General features: G+C 41.1%; 1 protein-coding gene across 2 annotated transcripts; it reads right to left on the reverse strand.

The window, feature by feature from the left end:
• Positions 1–189: 189 nt before the first annotated feature.
• Positions 190–25,198, reverse strand: syt12 (synaptotagmin XII). Of its 2 annotated transcripts, XM_029523075.1 has the most exons (9): positions 25,144–25,198; positions 24,542–25,047; positions 13,162–13,222; positions 12,294–12,487; positions 11,732–12,136; positions 6,079–6,294; positions 3,311–3,431; positions 2,737–2,870; positions 190–2,167 (listed from the first exon to the last, which is right to left on the reverse strand). In XM_029523075.1, exons 3-9 carry the CDS (start codon positions 13,205–13,207, stop codon positions 1,994–1,996), a joined length of 1,290 nt encoding a protein of 429 aa, XP_029378935.1. In that variant the 5' UTR covers positions 13,208–13,222; positions 24,542–25,047; positions 25,144–25,198; the 3' UTR covers positions 190–1,993. The 2 variants fall into 2 exon arrangements, with proteins under 2 accessions (XP_029378935.1, XP_029378934.1); XM_029523074.1 differs by lacking the exons at positions 24,542–25,047; positions 25,144–25,198 and adding an exon at positions 13,962–14,134.
• Between the last annotated feature and the right edge of the window lie 1,006 nt (positions 25,199–26,204).

Consider the following 26,204-nt stretch of genomic DNA (forward strand, 5'->3'; position numbering starts at 1 on the left):
TTACTAATACGGTATTATTAGTATAAATTCCACTTTCAATTATTTAACAGTAATCACCACCGCAATCCCCCTTTTCCCTCAGCAATTTACTGGAACAGAGAAATTAGGGGAAGAGGGAAATATTTCTTTTTCCCTTCCTCTCCGATTCTAGCAAAGACAAAAACAAGTGTTGAAATTGTTAATGTTGAATTGCTTTTATTTCAAACAGCATTCACACAATACATTTTATTCTTGAGGCACATTCACATCAAATGCTAAATAACATCATGCATGGTTGGATGTAGGCTACAGCTTTGTTGAATACAATGCAAATGTTGATTGTAAATGAAAATATTGCTTCATTATTTGGCACAGTAGGAAATATCGTCTATTATATGACCACCACAGGTGTGTTGCTTTTGGATGGATTTTCAAAGTGAGGTGAGGAGTTTTCTGCTGGAAGAAGAATCCAATCAAAAAACATAATCACAATAATTCATGAAGTTGATGATACCCAAAGCAGAATATTTCACATGATTAATCACATTCAGAAGTTACAACAAAACAACACTATTGCACAATGTCTTTTAGAGAATATCTCGGATGAATAAAAATTCACCTTGACATTCTGACCTTTACTAGACTCTTGTCACATTATCTTCACTTTAACCAAACCTCATGCTTCCAAGAAGTTTGCCTGTAGCTAAAGAACACAAGCTAAAATGACTGTGATTAGAATCTAGTGAAAAAGGACTACAGATTAACCCAGAATACCTAGGTGTTAACTCAAACATAAAGGACTGTGTAAACCCATTTCAAGGGGTTAATATACTTTACATGACACACTAAATTCCCAGAGGTGTTTTAATATTAATTAATTGGTTAGCAAAGATATTAGTATTAAATATAGTCCGTGTAAATGACCTTGGAGTTGATGTAAGAGTCATAAAATTTGCATCCAGAATTTAGAGGAAGAAAATGGCAATGAACAGACTTTTGTAGTACAATATTTACACTGCTAAATATTCAAATGCAACTGGTATTGCATTCGCATATTTAACGAAATTTTATTATGGTAAAAATAGAACATGATATTTATATGCTGATTACATCTGATTTGGCCACCCTGTAACAACTGCTACAAATTACAATTATTTCACCTGGATAAGAGTACCTGGATTTTTTTCTTTTCTTCTTTTTTCAAAAGCACATTAAATATTGAACATACCAAAAACCTCCATTATTTGAATCTCACTTTAAGCAAATCACGCAAGTAAATCCAATAGACCTAACTCCATTTCATCCTAAAATTGCTAAGAAATCAATCAAGTAGGCGCAATCAATGACTGGTATGAAAAGACAAAAGAGGGTTTTCCTGAAGAGAAGCAATTTCATCCCTCCGGCTGAGTTCAGATCATTCTTTAAACAGCTATAATACGCTACAACCATAGTAGGCACCATGCAGGGGGTGGGGATTTATCTATTTTCGGGGGCAGGGGTGTGTCACTTTTTTCGAAAAAGGGGAAATTGATTTCAAAGTCCAAACAAAAATCTCTCATCCAGAGTTTTGAGAAGAAATCAGGATTCAGTATATTTTTTCAAACCAAAACCAGAACTCACTAATGGAGCATAGACCAATCAGCCACATCAGTTAGTGTGGGTTATTTCAGTAGTTTGGGAAATGGACCGCTCCCTCCTAAATGCCACCTCTCAGCCATAGTGCATCTAAACCAGAATAAAATGAAAAAGATGGCTTTCAAACATTTTAATGATGTACAACCAGATGCATCCACTGCAGGGTCAAACACTTGCTTTTCAGATTTCTTCCCCTTGCATTAAGGTGATTAACCAATTTGTTACCTTCTTGAAAAATGCCATTTGTTGGCCATTATCTTAAGAAAAGAAGTGAAAAGATTTGAGGCATGGCCCCAAACAAGGGGGGATCCAAAAGAAATGTGAAAAGTAAAGTGTTTTACGTGAAAGGGGGCTGGTATATGTACAAGTGCAAACAGCACTAGATCCTGCGCAGGGGGTGCCACATGGACACGGGCTTCCTCAGGGTGGCCAGCATCTGGTTCCAGTGGGTGATCCCCATCCCGCTGGCCTCGGGGCCGATGATCACATGACCCAGATTCTCGCCCCTGCCGTCTTCTGTGGCCTCTGCCACTGTCACCCTCAGGGAGAGCTCCTGCAAAAGGCCACAACAATGGTTACACAATCTGCTATGTAAGAATGACTCAGCACTCTCTTTACAGCTTGGCTCATCCAGATATTAAGGAATCAGTTTAATGAACATAGGAAATAACATTTGATAGTTTTATTATTTGAGGCTTTTTAACCTCATCACCTTTTAATAACATTTGTTTTTATTACTTGTTTTTAGCACTTGTTGATTTACATACATATTACATATATGAGCGCTTTTAGCACATTTCTAGCATTAGCAGTGGCTTGCCATAACATTCACAACACATCTACAGATGATTCATATTAAGTTTGGAGAGCCACATCACCATTATCATCAGCTCAAGTTTTATATTTTCTCTACCCCCTGACATACCAGTCAGCTTCAAGTTAAATTTAATTTTCAGGCTGACATTTAGCTGAAAACAGCCTGCCATTACTTTATCCATACCATACCAATGGCAACACTGGTTTGTTTTTTTGTTTCTGGTACCACATGTTTTTCCATGACCTAAATTTCTACTGCGGTTCTTTTTTCAGCTCATTGGTTCAGGACAGAGTTTCAGGTGTTACCTGAAGGACAATGGATGGCACAGAGAAGATCATGGCTTCGTTGAATATGGGGTTTGTGTCGTCCCTCTTGGTGGAAGTCTTCTTCTTGCTAATCTTCCTCCCGTCTTGCAGGAGATAAACTTTGACGAACGGATCTGAGGATGAGAGTGATGAGTGATGAGAGTGAGACTGTAAAATCACAACAGTGTTTCGGGCCCAAACTCCCAGTCGACACATATGCAGCAAAACCCCCCATCACACAGCTTGTAGATAATGCAATAAACTCGTCATTAAAGAGCAATCAATTACAAGCACAGTCATGCACGCACAATTAGCTCTGTGGATGATAATGGCACTGTTTCTGTAGATGACCTGTATGTGCACATTTAATATGCTGAACAAGTCAATTAAAGGATCTACCATTCTGGCTGACAATAAATACATCTTCTGGGAGTTTACATTAAGACACTGTTATAACTGAGCCAGTCAGTGTTTTGTTCAGTGATGATATTGTAATCATTTGTTAAAATGCAGTGGCCAAGAGTTCATGTTAATGTTAGAGAGAGACAGACAGACACACTACAGGATGCACAACCTGCAGTGTTCTTGCCATTGGTCCACACCAGGTTTTTGCACTTGGCCACGACCACAGTGAGGCGCTCTGCTGTCGGCAAATAGCTGAGAGACAAGAGAATCTCCCCCACTGCATCCACCGCCTGTGGACTCAAAGCACAACTTATCAGACTCATGACCTCTGATGCTAGAAACACATTTCCTTACACCTCCTGCCACTTATCTGTTGGCAGAAGTCTGGACAATCATACATTTAGGTGCTGCCACATCTTTAAATCAAAGAGAGTTTTATGTAAATCCCAATATGGAAAATGTGAGTGTTATGAGACAGACATGAATTCTAAAACTGAAGATGACCAGCAGACATTTTAAATATTTTAAATTCAAAAGCTCTTCAACCAGTTGGTGATCTTACTTTAATATTCATTCATTCATCCATTCATCTTGTATCACTTTACCATTGCTGGGTTGTGGGAGGTGCTGGAGCCAGTGCCAGCTCAGTCTGGGTAAGGGTGGGGTCACCCTGGACAGGTCACCAGTCCATTGCAGGGCCAACACACAAAGACAGACAGAGACCAACAACCACTGACATTCACACTCAGACCTACAGACCATTTAGAGTCACCAGTAACCCAAACATGATGTCTTTGGACAGTGGGGGGAAACTGGAGTACCCAGAGGAAACATACGCAGACAAGGGGGGAACATGCAAACTTCAAACAGAAAGGCCACAACCCTCTTATTGTGGAGCAACAGCATTAACCACTATGTCACTGTGATTTCCTCCTACTTTAATATTCAACTGTTAAATTGTCATGACAATTACTGATCATCTTTTTATTCTGCGTCATTTAAATGCAAATTCAATCAAATGGATTATAGTAGCTCTTATAATGCTGGAAAAGATCCTAAGAAGACCCTGGATTTGTGTTATGGGTCTATTAAGGATGCTTTTAAATTCCAAGAAGAGAATCAAAGTATACCCTGACAAGAAGCCATGGGCCAATAAATCGGTCTTAAAGTCTTAAAGTATGCTGACAACTTGGTGATTGTTAGCCTCCTCATTCATGTAAATGAAAGTAGTCATGGCCCTGTTGTTGTGACTCACACTTCCAACTCAACTTATCCAAGACTAAAAAAGGACACCAAAGATTTTAGGATAAATGCCAAAACACCTGAATCCACCAATATTAGGGATAAACTGTTGAACAAGTGTAAACCTACAAGTACCTTTGGACTGTTATTGACTGAATTTGGACTGAACTTTAAAGAAAGCTGTAAAATTAAGAACAAGAAGGGACACCTGCGTCTGTTTTGTCTTAGGAAGCTATCCTGTTTCTACATTGGCTGGACATTGATGACGCTTTTTTATTGAGTCAGATTTAGCTTTCTATCTTGTGCCATGTTTTGGAAACCTGCCCCTAAAAGAAAGAAAAAGATCTCACCGAACCAAATCATGATATGGTAAAGTCGGCTGACTGGGGCGCCACACCTGGGCCTAAAGTCACTGTACACTAAACAGTTGCAGCAGCTAGCCAGCTCCATTTCAAGTGACAACTCCCACCCCCTATCCAGTGAGTTCCAGGTCCTGCTATCCAAACGGAAACTCAGATTCCCAAGGTGTAGGACCACACAGCTTTGTTCCTGCTGCTGTTATAATTTAAACAAGTCTCAGTGCATTTTTACTTTCAAGGTCTAAATTATTTATTCCTATTTATTGGAAACCTGATTAGGTTTTTTTTACTTCACTGTCCCTGAATCATGCTCTTAACAGGTTTTTATATTGGCATTCTAGCAGTCTTTATTTATTTTATTTTGCTTCTAATCCTAATCAGTGAGCCTTGTGAGCACCTGCCCATGTCTGTGCTGTCCTAATTGTCTGCTGTCATTAATATATTTGTACATATTGAGATGCCCTCTCTTCTCCCGTTACTTTTAACAAATCTACTACTATGGGCTATGGGCACTGACAGTCACCTTGACCATGACCCATTAGTTGAACAGAGTTGAACAGAGTTCAACTAATGGAAAAAAGCCTGTAATTATTACCAGAGAAATGCTCCACTCTCTGCGCTCATGAATAATCAGGAGCTACTCCCTCCATCATATCAGGTGAAGTTCAAATCACTGCAAGAAGCATTTATGAGGCTGATGAGGATGTTAGAGGCAGTAACGAGCCGTACTGCACTTTACTATAAACAGTACTGCCAGCGGCTGTGTCATGTCCAGTTTCTTATTTTTAATCTATCACAAGTTGGTTGATTAAAAAAAATTATATATGGACTTGTTAGGCTTATATAGGATATGAACCATATAGTATAGTTAAAGTATTGTTGACATACCTGGTGTAGTAAATTTGAATTAGCTACTCTCTGTTTGGGATTTTCTGATACAACTGGCAGCAGAAACACCACTGAGGCATTTTATTGCATATTTTATTTTTTATTTTTTTTTGTGTGCCTCTTTAACTATTAATATCAAGTATGCAGTGCTAAAAGTAATTTACTTAACTCTGTTATTGATTGTATTTGGCATGTAGTATATCTTAACTTCCAGCAGAGGGTCTCAAACCCCAGCTGGATTTCTTACACGTCACAATGTGAAAAATATTCAGATATTTTGGGAGGTATTTCATATCATTTTGGAAATACATGAAATCCCAAAGTGTATAATCTTGTATGGCGTTATTTTTCAGTATTTCCTTGTATCATACTCCATTGCAACCTTTGACACATTTGACACTTTGTCTATATTATGTGTTTACCTTACCTATTATGTGTTATGCGTTACCTTATTAACATCTTGAAGGTAGAGCCAAGTGCTGAATGGCCTGATGGTCAGGTCTAGGTCTGACAGTTTGAGCTCTGCTACTCCTGCACTGATGTTTCTCTCATCAGTGTCAATACCAAATGCAGCAAAGCGCAGGCTGTACTCCTCCAAAGTGGGCAGGTCCATGGGGATGGAGAAGCGTTCATCAAAAATCACGGTGAATGCGTTTGTCTGGACCTGAAGGAGTCAGAGGGAACAAATGAAAACACAGGATTATAAACTGAGACCACGAGATAGCCCAGTTTTGTTCTGTGCTTGAGTTTGTATAGTAACTTCAGTACAAGTAAACCCCAGAGTACCAAAACTCCCCTGCCTGGTGTTTACAATGCTTGCAAGATGAATCACATTACTTCATAGCAAATTTGTGAAGTACAAAAAGACCAAACACTTTCTATTCATTAGACGATCACTCAGTTGAGTCCTTCTGCATTCACAGCGTTCCCAGCCTCTTCCACAATTGGACCCCAAGTAAAGCAGATCTGACAATTTTTCTTGAAACTAGTCATCAAAAAAAAAAAAAAAAAGAAAGTGAGAGAAATATCTTAGCTACCTAAAGTAGAGAGAGAGGTAAGGTTTTTTCACGCTATAACTATGTTCGTAAAGACATGACTTATTACAGCGGAGGCTCATTTTATGTTTAAATACCCATTAAACTGGCAGTGTGGGTTATGGGAAAATTTTTCCTCAACAGATATGCTGTTAGCAACACAAATTAAATATGCATTGAAGTACATATCAAAGTTGCATCCAGTCAAACAATCCACTCATACCATACATATTGCATATTGTCTTATTGTTCATTCCATGCATATCTTACCTCAATGCACTTTGCTACTGTTTGCAGTTCCGTGTTAGATCAGACCTTTGCCTGTTCAAAGGGCTTCTGCTGTGTAGTGACAATAAAGCTGAATCTAATGTTATGTAAGGTTTTTAAACTGAGCAAATGAACTGAAGCTACAAGGTTGGACCTTGCCAAGGTCTGCCACTGTCAAGCAACACACACCAGACAAAGAAAATGTTAACAGTAAATGATCACCAAAGTTGATGCAAATCATTCATATATTTTAAGGTTTTTGTAATTTGGTTAACTTTTACTTTTAGAGTCAAGTGGTTGAAAACAATGAAGCCAGAAAACAGTGTGAGCAAGAACAAATTAAGAAGGCACGATAACTCACAAAACATAGAAGGCACTCCAGAGATGAAGAACATGAGGTACATTATAAATCGTAGGATATACTCCAATTCAGATATTGTACAAATAATATTTCAACAATTTGTGATTATAATTTAATATACAATTGTTGAATCACTGTAAGGCAAAAAGAAAAAGTCATATATATATGCATACTATGCATATTACTAGATTTAATGATCTTTTACTTTTTTGCGCCAGAGTAAAATGATAATTCTATCCACCTAGTTATAATGGCTCTCTAAAGAAGGTAAATCCATTAATATATCATAATTAAACATGGAAAGTAACATTACAGTGGAATGCTCCACATAAAGTGCATTACACTCCATTGGAGATACTTTCAGTTCCGTTCAGCCTACTTTATTTATCCTCAAAGAAGTAATTCAATGTATGTATGCACGCACCTCAGAGACAACAGTCCATACAATTTTGGCTCAGCAATTCACATTTGGCGTCATTGGCAAGCAATCAGCACGCAGATAAGACGTCAAAACAGGGTTAACTATCAAGAAAAAATAAATAAGGAGTGATTGCACGTACAATACTAAATTGGCAACAAATAAGTATTTAAATCAATAGCACGCACAGTAGAAGCATTGGTCAAAAACCACAGACCCCAGCAAACAAGTCACTCTCTTCCCTATTTAAGACTTCTGGGGGGATTGAGCAAACATTTCTTACCACAGTAAATTTTACTCCTCCACTCTGATGCTACCTCTTTTTTTCATTGGCATCATCTTGTGATAAAAATACCAGGAGCATCATTTCATTTTGCTGATCACTATTGCATTTTTTTTTCTTGGCAGACAAACCCCTCTTTAACAATGAAGAATACAGTTAAACAGCAGTTTGGCCAGGGCCAGCAAAAGCACGTCCTGATGATTACTTTAGCCACTCAACCAAATTGACCAACACTAACATTGTGTCCAGTGTTGATACCAATCTATCAGCTGCTGCAGTATGAGCTGAAACAAAGATTAACAAAGCACTTAGAAGTTACCAGGCAACTTGTATATGTGCAGGGGAGAGTGGATTTAATAATAGCCCCTTTTTTTTACACTGTTTATTCAAGCGTGAAATACAAAGAAAAATATTTTGCTAAACATACATGAAATAAACGGTGGAGCTTTCACAAAAACACGGTGAAACAGAGCAGAGGAGTAAAAAAAGCAACACCTACAGAATTTAGAAAAGATCCTGATGATGCTGCTGTGTAAATATGTACACAGACATATAGCATCCAAAACAGGGAGTATCTGTCTAACACCACAGCACACAGACCTGCTCTCCATCCTCAATACGAGGCCGTCCGTCTGCCCTGTTAGGCCCATCACTTGGGGGATAACGACTGAGTTGTGTGTGGTGGAAAAGGGGCAATAAAAAGAGGGAGAGGCCTGTGTGAGTGTGAGCTACAGAAGAAAGAGGAAGAGAGAGAACAGAGTGGCATACACATTATTACGGCCAAAAAGACAGATAGGTGGGGTGACAGCAAACATAGAGATGAGGGGAGTAATGAGCCAGAGAAAGGAAACAAAGAAGGAGTGATGGAGAGCTGAGGGGTTTAATAAAACCAGTGATAACAAATAAAAGCCTAGGTGAGAGAGCAGAAGAAAACCAGAGAGAGAGAGAGAGAGAGAGAGAGAGAGAGAGAGAAATGCTGGCTTGTCCATCAGGGCATGCAGAGCTGATGTCAGCATTCTCTTTTGGTCCTCCGCACTACTCAAGATTAAAGAGGGAGCCGCCGCATCAGTGGCTGCCTCCATTATTATTATAGCCAGCCTGAGCACAGTAATACAACACAACAACACGCTCCAGTCAGAGGGAGCCCCCTAAGGAGTCTCTGCGTGTCGTCCATGTCAGCTCGCACAAACTGTACCGAAAAGCAGTCACACCAGGCACCATGCTGCTGATTCAGGGCCAGGCAGGAATTAGTGATTTTCCTGGCAAATGTGGAGCTTAGAGCAGAAGGCGAGAGGCAGGTGCAGCAGATGGAGGAATGTAGCTCTGTTCTTTTCCCGTCACAACAGTCGCCCCATATTAGACCACTCCTTTTTTATGGCATTGTTTCAGCAGGAAAATGTCAAACAACAATATAGACAAACACATTTACACCATCAAATGGCAAATAAATTCATCAAAAGGACAATAAAGGAAAAGAAATTATGCATGATGAATGTTGAAATGATCATGGACAAAGTTTTGATCATTTTAGTTACAAACATTTATACAACAGTTGGGCATATTTATAGATCGTAACGTAAAAAGTCAAATATGGTATTATGGTGATAATATTATATATAGTGTACTAAAATATTTAAATGTAAAAGGTAGCAGTTTAACTGGACTGGATTCATAGAAAATACAGAAGACAATTTGTGAACATATTTTTAGGAGGGAACTCTTGTTCTTTTGGATAAAAGTGAGCTGTCTCATTGTCATAAATTACACAGTGATGTGAACCAGGTGATATTCAATAAGGACCTGTTAAAACTAACCAGATAGAAATGTTCGTTCAGAAAAAGAAATTCCTGTGAATTCAATGTACCTCATCACATTGTCTGACTCACTGATCTGCACAACAGTCCCTGAAGACCATTACAGCCAAAGATATTAACAGGATAGTCTGGTCAAAAAGTCTGATGACTCTGAAAGAGTCTGATGGTTTCTAGTCTTTTATCGTTTGTATATTCTTATATCAGTTGCTTGTGACCTGCAGTGTTGATGTGCATTTAAAATGTAAATATGAATCACATCAAGATTACTTTTTCTATAATGTGACAGATTTTCATCATTATAACCTAAAATGCAGGAAAACACAGGTTCAAAATGAGAGAACTCAAAGTCACTCACATTGATTCCTGATGGAGGTGAAGGATTCCTCCCTCACTCCATCTAGCTCCCAGGGGAGTCGATGAAAAGTGCTCTTCCTCTCAGACAGGAGAGGATTCACCTGTCAAAGCTGCAGGATCAAGACTCACCGTTGTTGGACATATCGTCTTGTCATATTGTCTGTCTAAAATTCAGCCAGAGCTGAAACTTCAAATCAGCTTGTTAAAATCCCCCAAAGTGAGAAGGCTTCACATACTGTTGCAGCCCCTTCTCTCTCCCAAAACTTTAAAAGCCACTTTTATCCTCAGTCCTGAGCCACAAAACACAATACACGGGTGAAACAATTAGCGAAGTGATTGATTTGGCAGTTGATTGTTGATCACTTGGATATGTGAAGTCTATCTGGGCTGTTGCCGGAAGGATTAGTTCACTACTTTACCCCTTAGATTTTGAATAAAAGTGGGAATAAACAGACATTCACTCATCCTTCTTTTACTGCTTATCTGTTTTCAAGATTGTGGGGGTTGCTGGAGCCAATCTCAGCTCACACTGAGGGCGGGGTCACCCTGGAAAGGTCACCAGTCCATCACAGGGCCAACAGACAGACAGACAGACACAGACCAACAACCACTCACACTCAGACCTACAAACAATTTAGAGTCACCAATTGACCTAGACAGGGAGAACATGCAAACTCCACACAGAAAGGCCCCATCGAACCCATGGCATTCTTGCTTTGAGGCAACAAAGCTAACCACTATGCCGCTGTGCGTGGGCATAAACACTGGAGCTGTAAAGTGAAACCAAAGCTGAAGAGCCTTAAACCTGCATTGTATCTAATGACCATCAGGGGGCGACTGGTTGTAAAAACAAGTTTTATTAAAGATTATGTGAAAATGGCTCAACTTCTAAATTGACTGCCTCAGTTCTCATTTACTTGTTCAGTAAACATTCTCCTAATGACTTTATGTTTTCAGTCTCTAGTTTTGCATCTTCTTCATACATTAATATTTGATGGGCATTTTTAAAATGATGCTCCTCATTGTGCAGAGTTCTGGCCCCCAGTGTGTTTGAGTGAGTTTGGGTTTTCTTCTGTGCTGCAAAAAATCAGATGACTGTTCCAAAAACCCAGGCAGATTAATGAACTGGATTATGGATGGTTCCTCAGTGCATTACCACCACAGTTAGAGATCTATTTTCACATCTGAGGAACAGTGTCAAAGCACTATTAGAAATGTGTATTGGCTTGTCCACATGCAGGTGTGAGACAAGAACATTGAGGACCCTTGAGTAAAAAACACTGCTCAATGGGGGCTTCTCATGTACATACTCCACAGGCTCGGTTCATGACTTCTCTAAATGCTGCAGAACAAGCACCAATCATGTTACCATCAAGACTGAAATCATAACAAATGCTGATTGGAAAGACATGGACAATGCAGGTAAAGTGGTTGAAAGGCCGAGAACAGACTCTTAACTCCAGTCGAGTAAGTCCAAATGCTGAGGATAACATAATCTTCTAGTTTCATTTGGCTTTTAATTTAGAAAATATCAAATACTGATATTTCCACAAAAAAACAAGATCCTTACCCGTGTGATTCCAACATTTAGCTCCTCTGGCCCCAGGGAGACTCTGATGAAGCAGCCGGGGAAGTCTCCCTCCTCTCTCTCCAGCAGATCTTTGCCCTGGTGCAGAGTGATGTGGAGCGCTGCCATTCCCTGGCCCAGCTGCCTTGATGTCTCAAACTCCAGCGTCACCTCCAGCTGGCCGACTGTGAAGTCGTGGCCAAAGTTGTTGGCGATGGAGGATATGGAGCTGAGCGAGTCAGTAGAGATGGAACGATTTAGCTGGGCCATGCCAGTTGGGTCCAGCTCCCTGCTCATCAGCTCCAGGTGGCCAAGGTCCCTGAAGCAATCTGGAGTGTCACCGAGGGCCAGGCTGGCCTTACGACTTGAGGTAGTGGAAGTCCGCCGGTGGTTGTTAGCCGCCACTCTCTTTATGAAGGAAATAAAAGTGGGACAAAAACATTTTTAAGTCAGGGGGATGTAAAATACAAACTTCGGTCCACCTCTCTTCTGTGCCATATGAGAAAGATTCAGAGACATCTATTTTGTGCAGAATGTTGAGCAAGTAGTGTGGAGGGACATGTACCTTTTGTCTGACTTCTGAGAAGGAGGTTCCATATTTTTCTTGCAGGTATCGATAGTCAAAGTTGGGGAAAGGGGATGGCGCAGGGAAGGTGCCAGATTTCCACAGCTTCCAGATGTTGAGGCCAGCCACACCCAGCAGCACAAGGAAGCCCGTTAGGTAAATGCCAATCTCCCAGCCAGGCGGGTTACGCACCACTGAAGCACACATGGAAAATCACAGGCCGCTTTATCAGTGAAATAAAGCTGTGGCCTCATGTTTGCATTTTATACTGAAAGGAAAAGTTTGACCATTTGTGAAAGAGCACAGTCAAGAGAGTTTAGTGAGGGGTTTTACTTTCAGACCCTTAGGAGCCTTAACAAGCTGAGCACAGCCACCGTTTCAAGTGTTGTCTTTTAATAGCAAGTTGGGACTTTGGGGAACAGCCGGGAGTCCTGAAGTTTTATGCAAATCAGGTGACACAATATGACAAACTCTAACAGAATATGACAGCCAAACTGAAAAGCCGCTCTGAATTCCATGTCACAGCGTCGTGCCATGATGCAATTTCAGAGTGGATTATGAGCCTGCGCCCAGCTGGCTTTTGTAATGATGAATTGCATCTGTAGGACTTTGACAGCTTTATCACTGTGCTGTAACACAAGAGATAAAGCCAATTATAGGTTAAGTTCAAATGTTCTGATGGTGTTAAGCCACAAATGAGGCTGGAGGTTTTATAAAGTGTGTGTGTCAAGGTGAAAAGAACTGTCAAATAGACCAAAGGATGTCAACAGACAGCCTAATTTCTGATAGAAATACACAGGGATTCATGTAGAGACAAGCATAGGGCGTTGGAAACTGTCTGTGACTTGCTGGGGGGGGATACACTCACCACTAAGATGGTAGCCTGATAGATCCCCACCCTGAGCCGAGGACATGGTGCTGCAGCCAGCCTGTAAAAACATCCAAACAATGATAAGTTATAGTGGCTTTTAATGTCAAGGATAACATAAAATCTGTGCCCTCTGCTCTGTTACCTACGGGGCATCACACAAAGAATAAAGAACAACTTAGTTCATTATCCATGATTAATATTTCAGTTACAGGACAACGATTTTCCCATTCTCAGACTTTAGATACCAGAAAAACACATGATGTCTCCTTTGAGGAAGACTGCAAGAAGACAGCAGTTAAAACATGTCAAGGTAAAGAACACCTGAATAAACACAGCAGTCTGTTTGAGAGGGAAAAAAGGAGAATCCGTATCAGTACAGACAGAATGAACCTGTCTGGACAAATCCTGTTAATAACATTGCAACCTGATCCATTTCCCTTCAGCATAAAGCAAAGCAAACACATGTGACCTCATATCTGCAGAATTTCCTGACTGGTGGATTTCACTATGGATGATGAGAACCCGGAACGCTGCTCATATTCCGTCATTTTTCAGATTGGAGGTTTTGCGTTTGGCCATTGCTGTGGACTAACCTGCCTTAATGCATCATGGGAATCATCTGTGCATGAACCAACCTCCTCTGTCATGGACCATATATATATATATATATATAAATATTTATTATTCAACATTTTCTCAATTATGTCTCAGTCTGAAGCATAATTGATGGCTAGATCACATTAACATGATGACCAACTGCCTGTCATGAACCCCTCTGTTCCCGAAACGGCTCTGACCTGTTCAGACGGAGATGGAGCCTCCATGGATCAGACTTGTTTGTCCAGCTCATCCCACAGATGCTTGGACTGGATCTGGGGATCTGGGGACCACCTGGACCACCTGTCATGTCTGTCCCATGTAAGCGTCCACATGATGCAAAGGAAAACCTGCTCCATCACACCAACCATTTCTGTTGTCCAACTCTGATGCTCATGTTTCTGAGGTTTCATGAGGTTTTGGTTGTGGACATGGACACCCTGACTGGTCTGCAGCTACACATACATACGTACACAGCAAACTCTAGTTAGTTAGTTGGATTGGATCACAGGGACCAGACTTGGCTCCCCATGCACATCAGTGAGCCATTACCACCCATGACCCTGTCTGTGCTTCAGTAGTTTTTTTTTTTTCTCACATCCTTACTTATTACCATTTTTTCCTGCTTTAATGCATCAACTTCAGGACAAAAAGTTCACCCGCTGCCACTGACAGGTGCCATGGTAACTACATAATCACACACTTCATTTGTCAGTGTTCATAGTGTATATGAAGGTTATTTGCATATGTTTGTGGTAGATGGGTTGGCTATATAAACTTTATTTGTCATATCAGAGTCCAAACTTCATTTCCTCAGTTTTCTTCTTGTCTGTGTTTAGGATTGGACTCATATTATGGGTCACATCTCTGTTTCAATGTAAATAAGCATGCTGTGTCAGAAGTGGGTAGAAACCTTTTCCTGCATTGAACCAGACCATTTCCCCCCTAACTTCATCCCAGTTGAATAATGCTGCTGTCACTATATGATTTACTGATCTATAATATATAGATACTTTATCATTCATATTATCTATATTTAAGCAGAAATGTACTTGTTCAGCATTAACAAAATGTGATTTGACAAGTATGTAAATATTCCCATTTTGTCTTGACAGTGCATTGACTGGAAACGTAATCCGGCCATTATGATGTTTTCTTTATTTGCTGTGGCTTGATCTTGCATTTTGGGGGAAACTGCACAGAAGGGATTATGTAATCTCTTGCCCTCTGGGTAAATCTACAAGTAATCAATGGTGCACATGAACAAGCCACAGTTTTCCCTTTAATGTGACAGTAACAGATCAGATCAGCTATAAATCATCTTTTTTATACACTAAGAAATTGGAACAAACACTTAATTGACTGACAGTTTATCTGACAACCAGAGATCTGTTCAGTTTTCCCAGGTGTTACCCAGAAATAGCTGTTTGACAATATTTCCCTGCACCTCTCTGCCTCCGCAAACTGAAAAAAATAAAGAAAAAAGAAAAAAGGTGGTTGCCTGCATGTGACTCATTCCTCCCCTCCTCCTCCCTTGTCCGCTGGAATCTCCCCATATTTCAGCAGCCTGAGGGAAACAGGAGCATTACACTAATGATATAGAAAAAAGGCTGGTGGGAGGGGTTGTTGGTGATGTTTGAGTGTGTGTGTGTACACTTGTGTGTGTAGGGGGGTGTTCACTCAATTCTGCTGAGCGCTTTGCAGACCACAACCATGCTGGCCAATTAAAGTGGCTGACGCAGTGCAGGGCCCACTGACAGCTGCTGCTGATGTGCCATTAGCAAAAGCACAGGGAATCTTTGGCACAGAGGGGAGCTCTGAGCAAACCACGGCTCGGCCCTGCATGGCTCTGATTAGCTCGGCTCCGCTTGGTGTAACATTACTGTGGGTCCAGAGGAAGCTTTGTAGTGGAGGTGAGGGAAAGATAAGAAACATGGAGGGGGAGAATAAAAGAGGGGGAGCTCAACACCATGTCGAAGACCAATTTAGTAAATAATGAGGCAGCATAGGCATTGTGGTGTCTCAGCGGGCTGAGAACAGCAGCAGAACACCAACAATGAAGTCCAAATTTCTTGAAATAGACACATTTGAAAAAGAACACGTTTTTGGTCATTCAACGCAACTGGTCATTTTGAATTGGCTGCCAGAGGATTTAATGAAGTGGAAATCGTCAAGGTGGAATTATTTTCTAACACTTTGTGGTGTAATACCCACAGGACTGTCACAATGAACTCACTTCATCAACACCAGTTCTTTAGGCCATGAGGTGTTTAGGTACCTCGGGATACTCAGGTGTCCTTTGTTATTGGTCAATAATCGGTCATAGTTTATTGGTTATTGCTGTAATAGATAGAAAAAAAAGTTCAGCCTCACACCACATTGTAATCCTGTTCTTCCTCATCAGACAAACATGCAACCATCTAGCATTTTTACAAAATAGTTATTTGGAAAATATAAAAAACGTTTTCACAAGGTGAAAAGGATTCAGAGGCAAAGAACTTACATTGTAAATTAAAAGCCTTTTCCAAAATATATCACAAGCACGAAGGGAAGTGTTTCCAAAAAGATGAAGATGAAATCTGCAATATGCAAAGAAAAGCATCATCTGCCAGTTTTAAGGCTTAGAATTACAGTTCTGCAGCTCGTTGCAGAGACAGTAAAGTTATGAGTACCCTTGGATAGCAGAGGCACATAGGAGCCAACACACAACTCCTCTCAGGTTTGAATTGGAAAATGATAAATACTCTGAGGTCCACATGTGTATGCCAGAAACCATCCTTCAAATGACACTCGCAGGTATTCGCTTGTGTGTAAACCCGAGCTGCACATAATCTGCCTTTTGACCTTGCTGTTTTGCTATCTTTGTATCCCATTTTCTCTGCCAACATCCTTCCATTGTGTGATAAGGAAGATGTTGAGATGCAGGTAAAAAGAGTTGGTGTGACAAACTGGGACCGGGAGAAAAATGAAAACAGAGGAAGCAATGTCAGCATGAAGGGGAAGGAATTGGATGAGCCTTCATACGCTGCATTCCCACTTTGCCTACACATTTTTCTATGCTGCAGTTGTTAGACCCAAACCCACACAACTGTAACGAGAGGTCTGCTGATGTCTAATTTCCATGACGTGTCAGCGATTCATATCTCATCCATTTTCCCCTCTAGGTATTGGAGTTTTGCTTTGCCTGACCGCCCATTGAGACTTGGCTGTTGAGAGAAAGATATAAATTTGCTTATCCATTTGCTTATAAAGCTTATCCACTGATGTGTCATCTCTGCGCCCATGTGAGCTCGCCTCTCCCACATCTTTAGATTTTTTTCAGTGCCGCCGAAGGGACATGTCTGATAGCGTTCCCCATGATGCCTAAAAAGCCCTTTCCTCTTTCAGTGTATGCAGAGCAGCGTTGCTTGCTAAAAGAATGGTTTAATTACCAAGATGTGCCTGAAATGATGTCCCGTTACAACACCAGCTCACAAAACAGCCTGTGATGAGCATTCACTGGCATGTGGATAATGCAATAGAACAGAGCTTGGAAAATTTGTGCAATGCAATTTTCCAGAGCAGTAATGAGGCTGTCAAAGGGAGAATCAGCAGAAAGCAAAGTAAGACTTAAAAATCAGACAAGTGCTTTTTCTTCTTGTAAAGTTAGTGTTGTTGTTGTTGGTGTTGCAATGAAAATCTGATTATCCAAAGCAAAAGTGTGTGTGTGTGTGTGTATGTGTATGTGCCAAATGGATATAAGCTATAAAGCCTGCTCTCCATCAATATAAGCCTTTCACAGAAACAGAGTATCACAGCACTGAATACAAGACTGAGTGAAGTGTCTGATCTCCATAGAAGACCTTGCTGATTTGCTTCAGGCCACTGAAAATGACTCAACAATTCAACTCACGCACGCAGTCGACACACAGAGGCGCATGTCTTAACTCTATTGATGGAGGTGCTGTGTTGGCGGGCCTGCACTTGCCTCAATAAAAATATCTTTATATTAAATCAACAAAAGCCATGTTAGTACCTTAGATTTCACTATAAAAGTTGGATTTTCAAATGAAAAGTACAGGCACGTTCTGAGATGCATGCAAAATGTAACTACAACATCATCACGTTGTTGACCGCGACCCTTTGCTCTCCTGTCACACCTTTGCTGTCTACCTCGACTGCAAAATTTCAAATAAGGGCTTCCGATACTTCCAAGAATAAATATTTGAATATTTGACTCTGAACAGATAAGGCTGTGTGTTTTTACATATAAACAATTACCAGGCTCCTGATGATCGTGCTCAGCCAGGTGAATCTGTGCATTTTACAACAGGCTACAGGTTTAAATCTATCTGTGGTGTATCTCACACCAGCAGCGATGCATGTAATGACTCTAATCACTGGTTTGTCAGAGGTGGAGGTGGGCAGGGGTGGGGGTCACATACAGATTAGAATTGATGTGGTTTCATTTGTATAATTACTCCCACTGCCTGTAGGAGTGAAATAAGGTTCTGTACTCCGGGTTAAGTTTACTCTTTTGCTAAATGTGGGTTCTTGGTGTGAGCAGGTGGTGGTGATTGTTGATTGACAGGAGCTTTGACCATTATATTGTTGGAGGACAAGAGGTTATCATGTGCCTAGTTGCAGCTCTTAAGACCTCAGTACTGGGACTTGCTATGTAGCATGTTAACTTCAGCAGTACAAAAAAAGTGATAGATACAAACGTTGGTGCTGGTTTCCTTTACAGGACATAGATAGCAAAATTTACAAATAGGTCCTTTGACACATTAAGTGGGTGTGGGCAGCACAACGGCATAGCGGTTGTCGCTGTTGCTCCATATCCCGGCGTGAGTCCTTTTTGTGCAGAATTTACATGTTCTCCCCATGCCTGCGTGGGTTTCCTCTGGGTAGTCCAGCTTCCTCCCACCATCCAAAGACATCATATTTGGGTTAACTGGTGACTCTTAATTGTCCGTAGGTGTGAGTGTGAGTGGTTGTTGGTCTCTGTATGTCTCTGTGTGTTGGCCCTGAGATGGATAGTGACCCTGCCCTCACCCAGTGTGAGTTGGGATTGGATCCAGCACTCCCTATGACCCGGAAAAGGATAAGCAGTTGAAGATGAATGAAGAAATGAGTGGGTGTCTTCAAGCGTGTCAACTAGAAAACTACACAAAAAATCTGCTGATTTAGACTTTCAGTCTGTTTTAAAGCATGTAAGCCCTTCCTCCATTTAGATTCTGATTCTGAATGAACCTCACAACCAGATTAAAGATGCTGATCATCCCTCTACTGCTAACACTATAAACTGCTGCATTTAGAAATTTCTTACATTTTGAAAGGAGCAAAAATCTCAGCAGCATAGAAGAAAGGTATTTCTCATCTTGGCCCCTGTGCCTGAGTGTGAAAGCTCCTTTGCTTCTTCGGTTTCTCTGGTGCAGGGTCTCCTACTCAACAACCACTGTGACTGGAGAGGAAGCAGACACAGAGACTGCTGCTTGCAAACCAAGCAGCCTCAGACACAAACAGCAAGAAGAAAAACACACACACACACACAAACCTGTTGGGAGCTCAGCACACTGCATGTAAATAAGCCATAGCTGCTGTTGTTTGCTACCAGAGAGGAAGGAAGAAAACAAGTCCCTTTTGCTGGATCTGGAATAGGAACAGGCGCAGAGATACATGTCCTCACACACACACAGGAAGAGAGAAGAAAAAAACCGAGTGGAGGTTATATATAACAGGATGAGCAAGGTGCGAAGTAATGGAGCAAAATAATGAAGAGATGAGCAGCTGGAGAGAGAAGAAAGGTGAAGGGGTTTGAGGACCGTCAGCTGCTCCGCTCCAACTCTTTCTCTGTCACTCTCCTAATCAACTTTGCTTTTAATCTTGATCAGTGTCTCATAATCAAATTAACTGCCTCACTGATGGGATCTGGAGAACAAACACGAATAACACAGCACTGCAATCTGCGCACAGCCCAAGAAGCAGTATGCCTCACTGCCCTTCACTCTGTCCTGCCTCCATACATATCAGGCCTGTTTCCACGTCAGCCACACTTTGGCTTCCAGGTTTTCGACAGCTCATTCGGTGCATGGTTAAGTAAAAGTAGCACTGCACCAGCTGGCACCAGGTTTTTTAAATGTCAGCTGTGGAGCCAGTTGAAGCAGGATGAACTTGCATGGCCAATCACCTAAGTCAGTCTGGGTTAAGAATAAATCCCAAACGTTTCTCAACAAAAGACTCACTGCTTGTTTTGTCCCTAATTAGTTCCAAACCTGTAACCCTAAAGTTATGACAGCAGCAACGATTGGCCAAACACCATGTTTGTAATTTAATTTAATTGACAGCAGAAATACAAAACTGTACTTTATTACCTAGCAACCACATCCACAACCCCACTGCGAATCCAGGCAGGAGAAGGGCTGCTAGTAAAAAGGTTAGTGTGAAAGCAAATTCTATTAGAAAAATATGTAGTTCTGGTTTCAGGGAGCAGGTGTCTGATCAAGATGGGTAAATATATATAGATTATTGTACTGATCAAGAAGACTAGAAAATCACAGCCCATTCATGTCGCTGTATGTAAAAATGTGTCGGATGGACCAACCTTGGATTAACAAATAAAAGATCAGATTTGGATGGCGAAGTCATCATCCATTGACTTTAGCTACTATACATAGCAGGGACAATGAAACTTGACCTTGTAAAAGGTCAAGTTTGCAAATCATTCAATTCAAAATGGAATAGAAGGGAGTGACAACTTACAGTCTCTTCAGTCTGCAGCTACTAAAACAATTGTTATTTGATCTGTCTGTAAAATCTGGAGGCTAACCGTCATCTCTTCCCAAGACAGTTTGTGATGAGAAGAAGCCTGCAGATCCCTTGACAGCCACATTACACAGCAGACAGTCACAAAGGTGAATATCCCGATTATACAGAACAAAATCAAACCGGACAAATATAGATATAACGCCTGTTTGGTGGAGTTAATCACAGGTTCATCTTCTGAATCTTTTCTGCCTTGTATTCTGATAAATAATGACGCACAACGCCCACTACTTTCCCAAATCTGGTTGATCACTGTTTCATGCACTGATGCACCTTAATACAATCAGTCAGACTACTTAAAGAAGCTGATGACTGCTTCACACCTGAACAGAGCTGACGCTGATGATTTTTCATTATTCGTTTACTCCCAAGCTCTCAGCCTGCAGTTTTGATTTCAGGCCTAAAAGCTAAAACGTGTGCTCTTCAATCTACTTCTACACTAACTAATTTGAGCATAAACCTAATAGATTAACAACCTCACAAATTGGCTTATACAGGACTTGGGAAGCACTTAGTGCTGCAAAAATGTTGATGAGTCTTGACTTAAGGTTAAGGAATGAAAAGGTTCATTCTCCTTCTGTAATGTTTAAGTGGATGGAAGCCAAAATTCTCCAAAGTGAAGAAGAATCGGGATTTGAAGCTAAGCCAAAGTTTTATTGATTATTTATTGAGCAATTGTGGTCAGATCCAAAGGTATTTGGACAGTAACACAGCGTCTATGCTTTCACTCTGAATTCTTGTTTCTCTGCAGGTTAAATCTCACTCTGAATATTTAACCTCGAGACTTGCGGCTTTATTACACTGACTGATATCTGAGGTTTGGTAATGATGGCAGCATCTGTCATTACATGTCGTAGTCTACACAGTGATGGTTAAAGTGATAGTTTGGGCCTTTGCAGCCCACTTGAGTGTTAAGATTGTATTCCCATCAGAAAATTAACATTGGTTATCTTAACTTGCTAAATTTGCTAATAAAAAAGAATCACTGAGGGCAAATGTGTTTCATCATAGTGCAGGCATCAATCTCTGCCAGCAGACCATTAAAAAGCATGAGATTGTGCAGATGCTAAGATAAACTTGAATCAGTCATCCAGCTTTGCCAGCAAGGGAGAAGTAGGGCCATTTTCACATTGACTGTTTACAGCCTGTGGATTCTTCCTTAGATGGTCATTGGATACAATGCAGGTTTAAGGCTCTTTTATATCTCTAAATCCACTATGGAAATGTCTGAGAATGAAAACCAAAGACCATTATTTTAATCCATGCAAACTGACCTAACACCATTGAACTGTCTTGATGTCATTAATGAACACAAGTCATGTGAGAATCTCCCTGTCAGTGAAAGTGTAGGCAGCCGCCGTTAACTAGTCTGTCATGGTAACAGGAACAGGATGTGCTCACATCTTAAACTAGATAGATGGAACTTAATCAGGGAAAAACTCTGGCCCTCCAACTGGCAAACTGCTGAGCTGATATTACACAACAGTTTTTTTTTGTGAAAACGTCAGCTGGCACCAAAAGTGCCCCCCAAATGAGATCAGCTTTCTTTTTAGTAATGAGCAGCCCCCCCCCCGGATTTCATGCAGACAAAAACTGATGGTACTTTATATGTCTCTGCGAAAAATAGCAGCTGGATTGTCAGAATTACTCTTCAGTTTTTCTTAGTGTGTTTCTTAAAACGTCAAGGAGAACTGTGAAAAAAGCAACTGGTTTTAGATGTCAACACCGATAAAAGCCTGATAACTCCTTTGACAGTTAATCCCATAAATATGACTCATCTTATCATGCTCCACTTTACGAGTTTATGCTGTATTTGACAGACAGCAAACTGCTCTGAGCACATGCATTCAGCAAAAAAAAAAAAGAAAAAAGAAAAAAAAAGAACTAAAACAAAGCAATCCATAAAGCTGTGTTCTGGAAATATTAGCTGTGATACATTAAGCCACAGCTCGATGTTTGGAAAGATCATTTTCATAATGGCAGTGGGTGTGTAGGTGTTAAAGTAGACTCACAAAGCCACATGTCCTCACTGTTCATCTAAGTGCTCTCACTTTTCTTAATGCAATAACGCTTTTCTTCCGATGGGGTGAACAGGGACACAGGAAGGGAAATGTGTTGTGTTATGTCTTGGAGTTAAAGTGTGTGCGCTTGTCTGTGTGTGTGAGAGAAAGAGGGAAGTCCATGATAGAGAGAGAAACAGAGTAGGTGTTAAACGAATGGCTGTGATGATTACAAGGGCTGGTGGAGGAACTGAATAGTAAGCAGGCCGTATTTCAGAGAATCCCACAGACACAGACACACTGCGATTTCATCTCTACTGCTGTGCCACGTCACGCAGATCACTAGTATCATTAGAAAGCCGCAGGGAGGCTGTTTGAAGATTGGGAGAGGATCAGAGTGTTATATCAGGTCCACAAGACTGAACTTTTTCAAATGTTGGAGCAAAACTCATCCAAATGTTTGTCCCTCAAAATTCTGAACAAGTGCCATCTTTCCAAAAGTTCATTTGTTTGGCTGATGCTTTCCATTTAGAGACCCAGGTCAGCGACAGTAAAAACTGCTTCACGGTTGTTGTCTTGCATTTCCTGTTTTCTCACTCACTTATCCAAGAAAGACTGAAAAGTGTGCCAAAAAGTCTTAGTTTTCCACATAGGCTGACCTTATTTTAGTGCCCTTGCAGCCTGAAAAAGTCGGAGGGACAATTGGACAACTTGGGCTACAATAGAAGGCACCCTCAAAGATAGATTATCAACCAGACACACTCTTGGCTCCTTTAAGGGATTACTATCTGCATTATGGGTAATAAGCAAAATTAAAAACCAAAGCAGGATTTTTCTGCTAACAGCAAGTTACTTCAGTGTACTGGCTGCCAATATTTTTATTTATTTATTTAGTTTTTGTTACTTCTAAAGCTTTAAAGAGAGACAATACTCCTTCACAGCCTCATAACAAAGGCGACAGTAGTGTGTATAATATCAGAGCTGTTAGCATTTATCCTCCCAGCCTCTCATTTGTAAAATGTTATGAGGCCTGGAGACATAAAACTAGTAATCTAGTATTTAATACAACTTTTAAAAGGAAAAATTTAAAGTGTCCCAAAACAGCAGAGGGTTTAAGCAATACCAGCCTAGAAATTATAAATGCCCACCCCTTTCTCATGTTGAGAGCATCAAAGAAAACACAGCATCTGATCTGACATAGATAACTAAATTAGTCTTTGTTGTTCTTCAAGATTTGTATTTGGATCAGATGAAACACTGACGGGTTGTTTTGGTTTTTTTTTTTTTTAGTTGTGTTTTTTTTTTTTTTTTTTGGCAGAGGGGGGAGGTGAATGAATTTAAACAACTGTAAATCAGTGGACTGCCTCAGAGGGTTTTTAATAAACCCTGTGCCCGACCCTTAATGGACTATCTTAACTGTTCAGTGCATACAGATCAGCAGTTCGTAACAACTGGAAGACTAAACTTAAACTTCGTTATTTAAATAACAGCCTTCTGGCTGCTGTAAACGGGAGCTACTCTAAGTTTGAGCGGTTTTCAGGCCACGGGCTGAGCGCAGTGGTGCTGAACAGACAGCTCCCGTGTTCGGGGTGCCATTTGTTATCCCTCCTTTTAACCCCTGTTGCCCCAGAGGAATTTAAAACCTGCTTCTCTCACAACGAGAATCAATATTTGGGTCGAGAGAGAGGGAAAAGAGCCGAGTCACTGAAATGCTGTGACAGAGAATTAAGACCAAAAAAAAAAAGAGAAAAAGACAAAAGAAAATCACCCATCCCCTCTGCTGAGATATAAGCACAGGAAGCAGCTAAAGCCTCACACGCTTTAAATGAGCCCTTCACTGACAACTAAGATGCACAGGAGAACAAAACACGTATGCAAGTCCCCAAGTGTGGCCGTGCTGCGTGTTGCATGTGAGGCCACAGAGTGCGGACTGATGGCAGCTGTCGGCCTGAGTGAGGTGTGCACGCATTTCTTACCCGGAGTTTTCTTTTGGCGCAGTGGGGAGGAGGAGGAGGAGGAGGAGGAGGAAGAAGGGGTAGACCAACTCCACCACTCTCCCTTCTTCAGGCGCCTCTCTCCATCCAATGACACCGGGGCCGGTCCGGTCTACGTACACCAGGGGTGGAGGAGGGGAGGGAAACGGCGTTCACACTCTTCCCGCCGTCTCAGCGCATCCAGGAGCTTTAAGGAGGAATAGGAGGGGGGCAGATGAAGGTGAGGAGGACGAGGAGGAGGAGTGCTTATCTTTCAGCTCCGAGTTGTCCGTCTGACTCTTCAGCTGCTGCCGCTGCTCGCCGACTCCGGGAAGCTGCCGCCAGAGGCACCTCTGTGTGAGTCAAGCTCGACTCCCCGACCGACCGACTGCACAAACACAGTGCTCCCCTGAAGCGCAACTTCCACCGCCGGCGCGCTCAATAACGACCACTGCCTCCTCCTCCAGCACCGAGCAGCCACTACAGCAGCACCGGAGAGGACCTGCCTGCTGCGCGCGCACACACACACACACACAGCAACAGTGTTATGCAATGAGTGTGCATGGGGTGGGTGCCTGGAAAGGAGGTGTGTGAGTGTAACTTACTTGAACACCCCTTGTCTCCCCCAACAAGCCCCCTTCACCTAAGCTCTGTGAGCTGTTTAACACTGTGGAATGATTCAGTGTAAAATTACGTAACTGTGAGTGAGGTGGGCAGAGTGCAACGATGACACCTCCGAGAGCACAACGCTTATCCAGCCACATCTTGGGAGATCAAATTAAAGGACCCCCACCACCACCACCGTGGCACATTACACACAGTCAGACAGTCACATTTTCAACTGCCCCTTCCTAACTAGGCCTATGGGGTGTATATGGCTATAATAAAACTTAGAAATATATTAAATTCATTCTTTATTTTATCTCCACAGAGCCGACCAGTCACATCCTGTTAAGTTGAAGGAAAATACCAGCCATAGGGACCTATAATCCACTCAAAAATGATGTATTAGCCATTAATAAAGGCATTATTCACACCACAGCATCCCCTTTGGAGAATTTTAAAAAACCACTCGATCTTACTCAAGAAACTTTTGAGATTTTTCTGACAGTTTATGAACATACTATTTAATATTAATCATCTGCTTTTGCTGTTAAAGAGTTATGCACAGAGTGTTTGCAACTGGGAGTCTCCAGCACTGGAGATTTCCTCATCTTTTAATGTATGCAATCATCTGTTTATTTGTTCAAAACCTTTAATAAGACAGGAATGAGCATTGGAACAAAGATATTCAGTAAGAAACAATAATCGACACAGGTCAAGATTGTAAAGAGTAAAAATAACAAACCTATAATGTACAAATAGTAAAATAAAAAGGTTTATATTCATTTATTTTTGTTTAAATGATGTGAAAATGTTAATTAACTGTGTGTGCATGACATAAAAAAAAGATAAAGGGAACAACAGTACAAGTACTTTGCAACTGTATCATTCTACTTTTCCCCATGACCACAAACTACTTTCCTTTCACCTTCACCCTGATGTTCCTGTCCCATCTATTCTTCATAACAAAAATCTACTGCTTGTGTGCCGGTCTGTATCTTAAACACAAGTCCACAGTCAACCACTGATTTCCTGTCTTAGTTTACATTTGGATTTTCTCTTT

This window comes from Echeneis naucrates, chromosome 16 (genome assembly GCF_900963305.1).
Source record: "Echeneis naucrates chromosome 16, fEcheNa1.1, whole genome shotgun sequence".
NCBI classification, from domain to species: Eukaryota; Metazoa; Chordata; class Actinopteri; order Carangiformes; family Echeneidae; genus Echeneis; species Echeneis naucrates.

Excerpts from the sequence above, each read along its gene's own strand:
- syt12 (XM_029523074.1), bottom strand. The coding sequence starts at position 13,988 with ATGGAGGCTCCATCTCCGTCTGAACAG. Across the intron at positions 13,223-13,961 it reads CTCCATCTCCGTCTGAACAG|GCTGGCTGCAGCACCATGTC; the intron begins GTCAGAGCCGTT and ends ATGTTTTTACAG. Across the intron at positions 12,488-13,161 it reads ATCAGGCTACCATCTTAGTG|TGGTGCGTAACCCGCCTGGC; the intron begins GTGAGTGTATCC and ends TGTGTGCTTCAG.